This window comes from Adiantum capillus-veneris, chromosome 25 (genome assembly GCF_014529385.1).
Source record: "Adiantum capillus-veneris isolate H3 chromosome 25, ASM1452938v2, whole genome shotgun sequence".
NCBI classification, from domain to species: Eukaryota; Viridiplantae; Streptophyta; class Polypodiopsida; order Polypodiales; family Pteridaceae; genus Adiantum; species Adiantum capillus-veneris.
The window spans coordinates 59,087,555-59,098,955 of record NC_140955.1 but is presented as its reverse complement, the minus strand read 5'-3'; the positions used below and the strand labels follow the sequence as shown (position 1 = coordinate 59,098,955).

Sequence of the window (11,401 nt, the reverse complement as noted above, 5' to 3'; positions counted from 1 at the left end):
TTTCTCAAATAGAATTCCACAAATGTAAACTCTTTGAAAAACCAAAAATTCATCCAAGCGAGTAAATGAGATGCTTCGACCAAGAAAACTCATGACCATCAGAATTTTTATTTCAGACAAGACTTCACTTGTCAGAACATGACATGATCAAAGGCTACCGCTGTCCACCGTCAATTCCATGAAGACCAAACTTTGTTGATATAAGTATTAAGGAGGGAAACATAATGAAACTAGACAAGCTAAAAAAAATCAATCAACCTTCAACAGTGTCATGCTACATGTACGATCACTCTCAGCAAGCTAAAAGCATTCATACTTTTGCCATGAACCAAAATTTCATGAAGCCAATAAATAGTACAAAGAACAGACAAAATTCTATCAGTCACATAAACTGTGCTACACAATATAAGAATGAAACATAGTGTAAAGCATACAAATAGGTAGTAGGTACTCTTTAAGATGTCATCATTGAAAGCCAAAACTTACATGTCAAATCGAACCACTCGCTGGAGTTCAGTTTTTCTCATATCATAAGGTAGGCATAAATACAAAATACTTCATCCAAGTTTCCAATATAGTATAATGCAAAATCTCAAAACTTTTATGAGGGATCCTAAGAGCTTCATCGATAACGATAGCACTCAAAACATAGCATGGCAGCCATCTACGCAGAGACATTGATTGATCTTTTTTTATTGTTGCTCCATAAAGAGAAAACCTCATCCCACGGCACGTCAGAAGTGGATGAGGGTCCATTCAATCCAATGAACATGTAATTTTTGAGGGTTGTCGTACTCATGCTTGTTCTATGGGCTGATTTGATGCAATTTTGAAGAGAGAATCCTCGTTCAGCCGGGGCCGTATTCACAGGAACTATGGAGAGAATTTGCCAAAGCCTCATCAAGTTTGGAAATGAGTCATGCATAGTGATGTCCGCTTTGCATGCTTCCCACCCTTCACGAAAGCCTTTGTATTTAAAGTTAGTAGACACTACTGTTGTAAACGAGTCAAGCTCTCCCATGCATCTTTCTGCAACATCTACCAATTTTCCATATTGCTTAAGTATCTCCGACAACCATTTCTTGCTACAATCTTCAAGCATCAGTGCTTCGCTTGGATAATTCTTTGGGCTAAAAAGCTTGCAAGCATCAAAAATTGGCATGTCTTCTTGCATCCTTGTCATCAAATTCTCTACAATTTTGATGACTAACTCTTTACCCAAATGCATGCAATCTTGAAAAGCACCACCTCTGCTACTTCCCTCAATTTTGTCATATGTCAATTTGTGAACATTCACATCGCCACCTGCATCAATAAAAGTGATCTCACCACCCTTTGTTTGCTCAACAAATTGCTTCAGATATCTTGTTCCACAATTAGTTGAATCTCGCAAGAACTTCTTCTTCAAGTTTTGAAGTGCCGCATCAGCAAATCCTGAAATGTTAGCAACATCCACAAGATCTGACTGGAACTGACAACTCAAAATATTCAATTCTGAACATACATCGGCGAGCAAATGTATACAGAACTGATTTGCATAAATTGTGAGTTCATCATAAATGCTTGGCTTGTCTTTTCCAAATGCCATAAGCAATGCAGGCATAACCTTCACCATGCGTTCCATCACTTGTCCACGTAATAGCCATCTCACAGAGTGGATACGCAACATGGCTAACTCCCGCAAATCTAATGCTCCCTCAATGAGCTTAAAATCATCCATCCTCTTCCCTGATGCATGAAGCCAAGTGTAAATACTTCTACTTAGCTTGTCAAGGTGTACAAGTTCTGGAAAAGAATCTACAGCTTGACTTGCTGCAAGATTTTCACGATGAGCAAGACAATGCACAAGAAGAAGATGGGGAACATCGGCTCTCAGCCTCGCAATAAGGCCACCTCTGTGACCCACCATGACAGAGCATCCATCACTAGCAAGTGATACAAGCTTTTGCAAAGCCAATCCCATCTCCTTTAGCAACTTAAGGAGAGCATCATACTTGGCTTCTGCTCCTCCATCGTCAGTTCTTATGAGTTTCACAAAAGTGACATGATTGTCCCCCTTCCCTCCCTCTTTAAGATAGCTAACATAGACAATCAGGTGCCCCTCTTTGCCCCGATCAGTACTATCATCAACCATTATGGAATACCAGGGACTTGCTTGGATTTCTCTACATAGAGCATTCCAAAGAACATCCCTGATTGCTTGCACAAACTCCATACCAGCAGCTCTATTAATGTAAGTTCCATAATTTGCATGGTGTGGCATATTTGGAAGGCCTTGCTCAATCTGATGAAAGCAAAGCCTCTCAAAGAGCTCCATTGGACTAGCAGACTTCACCACAAAGTACGCTTGCCACATAACTGTGATGACACGTACTTTCTCCTTGTCTTCAAAGGTGGCCACATAATCAGGGAGCGGGATGCAAATCCGCTTTTCCTTATTTGCCCACTTGAAGACGGCTGCCTTATGCTCATCTGATTCACTATGCTCAGTCAAGGCTGGAAGTTGGAATGTGACAGACCTTTTTTTGCAAAAGGGTTCTTGTGCTTGGAATAAACACACCACTCACATTTAATTCTCAACATCCCTTCAACAACCACTGGATAAGCTCAAGGGTGCTCAAGTTTCCAAGCTGGTCTCCATCTTCTTTGCTTCTAGACTTAGAAGATGGTTCCAAGCTATTGGAATCTTGCACTTTTGGACGGACTTCTTCATCGTCTTCTATGTCTATCTCTAGCCCATCTCCAAAGATCTGTTCTAGCACTTGGTCTCGTTGTTTTTGTAGTTCCCTCTGCTTTCTTTTGGTTCTATCTTCCACAGCTTTGTAAAAGCTTGAGAGGTCTACTTGCTTCTTTCTCTTATCAATCTTTTCTGTGCCCATAACTATAGAAATCTGTACTCATACTCACAAAAGAAAAATGCTTCTTATTAAAGATGCATGCTATCTTACAATCAGATCACCTTCAATGAAACACATTTGAAGGGAAAAGGAATTATAGACTTCAAAAGAAAGCTAACATACCAGCAAAGAGAGAATGCCTTGATCTTTGAGTCGGTACAAAGCCACAATCCAAAAGCCACCTTGACAAAGATTCGATTTCTTCAAGTTGAACTTTGAGGCTGCATAAGCAAAAAGAATTTATGTATGCGACAAGGTTTGGACCGTATGAAACAAAACATTGTCTTTATAATCAATCATAACCAACTAAACTTACACGTAGAAAAAAGATGAAAAGAGCATTACATACAAGAGATGATATTGAAAAGTGCAAAAGTGTTGTGTTTTAAAATTAAAGCCAATTTCAATAGTCCATCAAAAACACAAATTTATTGATATGCAAATACAATAGACCAAAGATGCTACACAAGCGATGTCTCATCTCTCCCTATTTTGAACAAAGTTAATGTCTCTTTCTATTTCCCTTAGGCATACTTATGTGATAGACCTCTCTTGCACGTGGAAAACAAATGAAAAGAATCTCGATTCTATCCTTAGAGAATCATTTGATAAATTATAACATTGTAAATTACCATATTTGTGACAAAACCTTGATAGTCCATCAAGCACACACAGACATATTCGACTTCATATAATTAAAAAAAATTGCATCTTCATGTTTGATCATCAAAACATGTAGAGCTCGCATCTAGAAAAAACTTCAACAAAGTGTTTTCATAAGCTAAAGTAATAGTGTAGGCTTAGATCTCCTTAAAAACCCTTGTAGCCCTTTCATTTTTGATCCATTCTGAGGCTGGTAGAAAACCTCTCAAACAAAATAAATGTGCCCGCAACAAGTATGCCACAGATGTCTTGACGAAAGTTTCCAAATTCCAAGAGAGACATATGTAATAAGTGCTGCCGAAGGCCATTCTCTACTCGGGAATCAATGCACCTTGCATGCAAACATTGAGGCAAACATATAATGTCAAAAATCAAGTGAGCACAGCTAAAAAAACTTACCAGGACTCGGAAGAAGAGAGAGCAAGGTTGTGATTCCAGGCACGGGCCAAGGGTTGACAGATGGACTACTCTAGGTCCCAGGAGCTGCTAACGCATGGATTGCAGTGTATGTCCAACATGGCTCAGGAAAATCGACTCTTGCCTTCCCCCTAAAAAACCAAACCCGCATGAGCAGAGAGAGAAGCGGCAAGACAAACCAAAGGGAGGCCACTTTTGCCAAACCTGGTTTTGCTTGGGCTTGAGCCTTGACTTTGAAGTTTGATCTGTTTTACTCGGCAAAGCAGGGCTGCATCCCTCGGTTGAAGCCTACCAATGCTTGCAATCGGAGAGAGTGACTGAGAGATGATTGAAAATCAAGCTTCGCGATCAGATGGCAGAGAGCGAGGGGTTCCCGAATCGTGAATGGCAGAGAGTTTCTTCGCGAGCAGATGGTAGGAAGCCCGGTTTTTTCTTTGCCCGTGCTTTTCAAAAGTTAGATGGTCTACCGTCTGTCTCACACACGTTTCAAAATTGGCAAGCATTTTAAAAAAATCTTTTCCAATGTAAAATCTGGCACACCTGGATACTATTATGCTCCCATAAGATATTAGACCTTGAAGGGCAATTACTAAAGCTGCCCTTCCCAAGGAAGGGCTTGGAAAGAGAAACCCTTCCCGCATGCAAGGCTTTTTGGCCAACTGGCCCTTCGATGGGAAGAGCTAAAATCTTTTTGCCATGCACATGCAAGGCTATCGACAAAGGAAGGGCGGGCAGGGTTGCAATTTTCAGGCCTGCTCAACACTAGCTTCGAGCGTCGTGATTAAAGGATGTGAACCTATGGTGAAAATCAGGGGGGCTAGAGGGCAACCCTGCTTAATAGACCTTTTGACCTCAAAAGAGCCCACTATTCTATCGTTGAATAGGAGCTCTGACTAGCTACCAGTCCCTAGTGCATGAATAAGATGACATAGGTGAGGCCGAAAGCCCAAAGCTTCCATGACTGCTTCTATATATGTCCATGTTATTCTATCATAAGCCTTATCTAGGTCAAGCTGTAGCAAAATTCACTCTTGCTTTGTAAAAGTTGCGTATTCAATACCTACCATTGCTGCCAAGATGTTATCGTATATGGACCTTTCCTTGATGAACCCATGTTGATGGGGAGATAAGATCTTGTTAAGTAAGGGGGCTAGTCTGAGGGCTACTGCCTTGGCAACAATTTTGTAGGCCACCATCATCATCGTTATGGGGCACCAATGTTTTAGTTGAGAACAACAAAACTGTTTGGGGATGGGTTTGATAAGACCTCTCTTTACACTTATCTCCGACGACACTTCGACAATGGATTTGTTGGCCAAACTTGTGATTGGGGCCTTCTGATCATCCCAAAATTATCTAAAGAATTTTGTCGTCATCCCATCCCAACAAGGGGACTTCTCCTTGCCAAGGGCTTGCAATGCTAGTGAGCATTCGTCTTCGGTAAATGCCCCTTCTAGGATTTTAGCTTCTGATTGGGGAATCTTCTTCTCGACACTCTGAAGCAAGGTCCTTCTGGCTTCATCTACTTCTCGGGACTGGATTTCTGGTCGTCTAATGATTTGGCTAAGATAGTTCAACATTAGACTGTCCATCTCATCTTGGTTATGAACTGCTATCCCTTTCTCATCATAGAGCAAGTGGACATGACCCCGACTCTTCTTGATTTTCAAAGCCCTAAAAAAATGAGCTTGATTAGAGGCTTCTGGTTGTAAGAAAGTTTCCCCGGAGAGAATCCTTGCCTTTCTGATATCTTCCAATTGCTCGTGAGCCAGGCTAGCTTTGGCTTCAAGCCATTGCTTGTGCTCTTCCTCAGTAGCAAGCCCATTGGATTTTGTGGAGGTAATTCGTTGTACCTCACCTGTCAGATGAAGAAGGTGCGCCTCCCTAGATTTTTTAAACCAGGGGCCCGAGGTTTTGATTGCTTTCTAAATACTTCGAGCAAATAGGTCCCACACATTGTGTTTGTTGAGATCGACATCTTTTCTGAGCTTACCCAATGCTTTCTTGGTTAAATTCCTAGATAGAGGATCTTTGAATAGGTGTGCCCCTGTAACTAGCAATTTTTTCCTACCTCCTGGGGTCTGGTCCTCCTCTTTATTCTTCTTAAAATGTATGTGCAGGGGTATGTGATTCGAAAAGCTTTTTGTTGGGACTACCTTCATCTCTAGCATCAACGATATCCAGTCAGCTTGGTGTGAGAAGTAACATGTGTCCAGCCTGAAGGTAGTGCAGGCATACTGGAGACTTGTGTAGGTGAAACCTGGCGTGCTGTTCCATGGGCCAACTTGCCATAAGTCAATCATCACCCACTTTTTGCACAAACTTTTCCATTTAGTCCTTTCGGATCGGACCAGCATACAAAGGGATTCTATTCTGTCCTTGCTCTTTTCCACCATATTGAAGTCGCCAACTAGCAACCACTCTCCTTCTATAGGATTATCTCTAAGATGCATCCATAGTTTCGCTCTATCTTTTGCATTGCAAGGGCCGTACACATTCATAATGGTGAAGGGATTGCCTTCCCATCTGATTCTAATTCCCAGGATTCTGTCGGAGGGGTGGTTCAGAGCCAACTTTGGCTCCAATTCCCTGTCCACAATACTGAGGACACCACTGAAACCGTTACTTCCTTCTCCATAGAAAACAAGTTTCTTCCTAGAGCATCCAAGTGATGTTCCTGGATGGCCCAACAGTTGACTGCCTTTTCCTTTTTTATCTCCTCCCAGAAAAGGTTACTCTTTTTTTGGGTCTTCACTCCCTTTACGTTCCAAGTATAGTGAGAGACTCCAACATTAAAGAGGGTTCATTGGGATAGAGGAACGAATTCTTCAGCATCCGAATCGTGCGCACACTCCCTCTCCTTGGTCTTGGGAGAGTCCGGGGGTTTCAGGTGAGGGGATTTATTTTCTTTCAATACTGCAAATGGATTGTGAAGTGGGATAGTGCACCACCCTCCTTGCAAGGGGGTGGAGGATGGAGTAGATCCTTTCCCCTCTAGTGTTCTCACGACTTAGCACTTTGGAGTCTCTTGCCATTGCCTTCACCCTTTTGGCTCTTTTCAGACCGGGGACTTGAACAGCTGTTGCCATTGTGACCGTCATGAACTTCAGGGGAGCAGTGGGAGTAATGATTACATTATCCTTGCATGAGCCTTTTGGGATTCGTTGCATGGGAATCGATTTCTCCACAACCTTTTCCTGCATCTTTATATATATTTTGTCGTATACCATAGCTTCTTTATCACTTGCCCCTTCTTTATTGCCTCCTTGCTTCTCCAACCCTTCCATCGGGGTTTCCTTTTCACTGGGGACTTGTGTTGCCGGAGTTGCAGTACCATTAGCCTTCTTGGGGCAATACTTGGCGAAGTGTCCAAAGTTGTTGCATTTAAAACATGCTCCAAAGTAACAAGCCTAGCTCCAACATTGATTACCATGCTCTTAGGTGGCATTTTAGAAACATCCCAGCCTATACAAACCCTATTTGATGTTCTGCCAAACCCTCTCTTGCTAGGAATAAATAGGGGGGTGCCCAGCTGACTGGCAAGCATCCTGAGATTGTCCCAAAGCCAGCTAGGCAGACCCACAAACTCAACCCAGATAGGATTGAACCCTTGAAGAGAATAAATGTGCCCGCAACAAGTATGCCACAGATGTCTTGACGAAAGTTTCCAAATTCCAAGAGAGACATATGTAATAAGTGCTGCCGAAGGCCATTCTCTACTCGGGAATCAATGCACCTTGCATGCAAACATTGAGGCAAACATATAATGTCAAAAATCAAGTGAGCACAACTAAAAAAACTTACCAGGACTCGGAAGAAGAGAGAGCAAGGTTGCGATTCCAGGCACGGGCCAAGGGTTGACAGATGGACTACTCTAGGTCCCAGGAGCTGCTAATGCATGGATTGCAGTGTATGTCCAACATGGCTCAGGAAAATCGACTCTTGCCTTCCACCTGAAAAACCAAACCCGCATGAGCAGAGAGAGAAGCGGCAAGACAAACCAAAGGGAGGCCACTTTTGCCAAACCTGGTTTTGCTTGGGCTTGAGCCTTGACTTTGAAGTTTGATCTGTTTTACTCGGCAAAGCAGGGCTGCATCCCTCGGCTGGAGCCTACCAATGCTTGCAATCGGAGAGAGTGACTGAGAGATGATTGAAAATCAAGCTTCGCGATCAGATGGCAGAGAGAGAGGGGTTCCCGAATCGTGAATGGCAAAGAGTTTCTTCGCGAGCAGATGGTAGGAAGCCCGGTTTTTTCTTTGCCCGTGCTTTTCAAAAGTTAGATGGTCTACCGTCTGTCTCACACACGTTTCAAAATTGGCAAGCATTTTAAAAAAATCTTTTCCAATGTAAAATCTGGCACACCTGGATACTATTATGCTCCCATAAGATATTAGACCTTGAAGGGCAATTACTAAAGCTGCCCTTCCCAAGGAAGGGCTTGGAAAGAGAAACCCTTCCCGCATGCAAGGCTTTTTGGCCAACTGGCCCTTCGATGGGAAGAGCTAAAATCTTTTTGCCATGCACATGCAAGGCTATCGACAAAGGAAGGGCGGACAAGGCTGCAATTTTCAGGCCTGGGTGCAAGCCAATGATGCTATTACAGGTCAACGAATGGAATGCATGGAGGTATCGCCACCTCGACAGCCAGATTGCTAGTGTCATTCAGAATACCAACACCTCAATTCTCATTATCGCTCTGCAGTCCCAGTTTCCTACCCCCCAAGTCCACTCAATCCCGCTGCTAGTGTCGCTCTGCAATCCCAGTTTGTTGCCCCAGCTCCGTTCAGTCCCACTGCACAACTAGCTGCTTGTGTATCACTATCCCCCAAAAGCCCTACTTCACTCTTGGCCCCTCGTAGTCGGGAATGATCTATCAATGACCATTCCCTTGTAATCACTACTCCCGGCTCCCCAATGGTTTCTGATGGACCATTCCCTACACGTGAAAAGTCTTGATTAATACTATTCACATTGAGCTAAGTTATAATCAAAATATTCACTACATAAGTAAGTGTAAGGACACTAAGAAACGCTTATGCAATGCAATGACACTTAAAAAAAAATTAAAAAAAAAAAACAAGAAAAGAAAAACACAAATGTACATGTTGTGCACTGGACCATCTCTTTTTTATAGGGAGATGAAATGTCGTTTGACCTTTCGTTTCCCGTGACTTTTCATTTACATGGGGCTTTTCATTTTCTATACTCACCCTTCACTTATGCATTTGAAATGTTTCGAGAAAATTTTATTTATTTTTAGATTGGGAGACCTAGCCTAATCAAGGGGAGACATACTCAAGGGTTTGGGAAAAAATGTGTTAAGGTTGAGTACTTCAAAAAGAGGCAGGACTTTGGACCCAGGCGAGAAAGAAATTATGAATTGAAGCGCAGTGTGATCCACTTAAAAGTTGTCAATGCAAAGTGTAAGTGCACACAATTGGCATAGATTTCCTCTCGCAACCAGCGATTTTCTTTGAAAATCTGTCATAGAAAAGACATAAGGCCTCATGTGGCGACAAAATGTCCATCCCGATTCCCATGTCTTGCTTGATAGAATTACTAGCAAGTTGCTCTTGCTAAGGTACAAACACTTTCTCCTGGGCAAGCCTTTTTGAATTATGCTGTGCTCAAAGTGCTAGGTCGCATGGAGACATTTCTCCCGCCTTTCAGTTCGAGCCTCCAATCTCTAAACAACAATCATTCCAATCAAAGGGCCGATCAAAAGAGCCATAAAGCAACAAGCAAATGATAGCCGCTCAAAGACTTGATGGTTGCCATCACAAAGCAGAAATGACAAGCTGTTCACTCCTTTTGATGCAAATCTTAAGCATCAAATCTTGTTCAATACAAACCTGTTCGGTGAAGCTTGATTGGGCAGTTTGTTGGACAACAGTACCACGCGACCAAGTCCAAAGAAGGGCACAATTGTGTCGCATGGTCGTAGGGTTACTTGGCCATTTTGGCTTACCTAAAACTTTAAACTTTTATTTATTCTAAGAGATTATTCTAACAGTAGAAGAGTGCCATTTTTTTAATTATTTTTTTTTCGTAAAGGGCGTTGTGATTGAATATTAGAAAAGAAACGAAGTTACATTTCTCTGGTGGACCAGAGGAAAATGACAAAAGAGAAAAGTTACATGGGAGAAAGTCCTGCTATAGCTGGATGACTTCTACACTTTTTATAATGCAGCTTAAAATTTTCAAGGAAGGAGAGGGTGTCCACGTGTCACTCCTTGGTTCATTTCAAAAAACACCTTACAAAACATATAATCTAAAATGCAAAAGTAAAATGTAAAATTGTAAGAAATGACAACCCTTTTCAAATGTAAAGTCAAAATACTTTATATTGTGGTGTGTGGTCGTGTAGGGTGTGGTCGTGTGTCCGACCACCTAGTGTAGGAGGACACCTCTAAGTGTTCTTGGAATGTAACCTTTACAAGCTAATATAAGGAGGTGCCAGACGGGAGAAAGACAGGCTCATTTAGTCTCAATCTTGCTCTACACTTGGGTACACCACATTGGTGGAGACGGCGGGCATGCCCTAGGCACTTAGCTGGGACGTTTCTTGCTTTTCTTGATAATTCCCTGAGCCCGCTTATGGCATTCTTGCTTGATACCGGATAGAGAGAGAGAGAGAGAGAGAGAGAGAGAGAGAGAGAGAGAGCAGATCAGAAGGCAAAGGCCATTGTGCTTCCACAGTTTTTCTCCTAGCGAGACGAGCAAGAGGTGCATTGCACAGGCGGCCGAAGGTGTCACTTGCACCCTGTGCAGCAGCTGATGCACCGACGTGGCCCCAGCTACTGCGTTCTGTGCAGCCTACACCTGAACGAGCCCTCATGCGCACGTCAGCTAGGCAAGCATTGATACTTTCACAACAACAGCGTTATCGCCGATGGTAGGCGGGTATCAGTATTACGTCCAATCGCCTCGCGACAACACGGCTTCCACCGCCAATTACATGGGAGCTGCTGATCAGGCCAGCAAGTGGAGCCCATTCTCGAGTGCGCCGTCGTCACCGCTCATCAATCTGCTCTACCAACAGGACCACCCGTACCATCCTCAGCTAGAAATTGCTGCTGCCCATTTGAAAGTTAATAACACCATTTTTGTTTCTAGCTCTGTGTGGTCAGAAAAAGCAAATGGCAAGGATGGCTTAGAGAAGACATTTGCTAAGGTGGTAGTCCAAGAACCTACAGTGACCAATTGGTTATCACACCTCGATTTTTGTCAGTGTTTCCTACAACAATCTACTCTCAAAGTTATCTATGCAATTGTTATTATTGTCGGTTTATTCGAAGAGATGGGAGTTGCTGCACATCGGTTGTTGCAGAGGTGCCCGATCTTCTAGTGGTCATGAAGCATGAAGCTCACCCTTTCATTCTGTGTTTAGTGATAGTCTTTTCATCTTTAGTTCATGTCGAAAT

The 11,401-nt window shown here is 42.8% G+C and overlaps 1 protein-coding gene across 1 annotated transcript; it reads right to left on the bottom strand.

Moving 5' to 3' along the window:
• Positions 1-664: 664 nt before the first annotated feature.
• On the bottom strand, positions 665-10,815 carry LOC147424954 (uncharacterized). Its single transcript, XM_086500007.1, has 4 exons — positions 10,734-10,815; positions 3,021-3,118; positions 2,596-2,891; positions 665-2,519 (listed from the first exon to the last, which is right to left on the bottom strand). The coding sequence occupies exons 1-4, from the start codon at positions 10,813-10,815 to the stop codon at positions 665-667; spliced, it is 2,331 nt and encodes a 776-aa protein (XP_086356133.1).
• Positions 10,816-11,401: the final 586 nt, after the last annotated feature.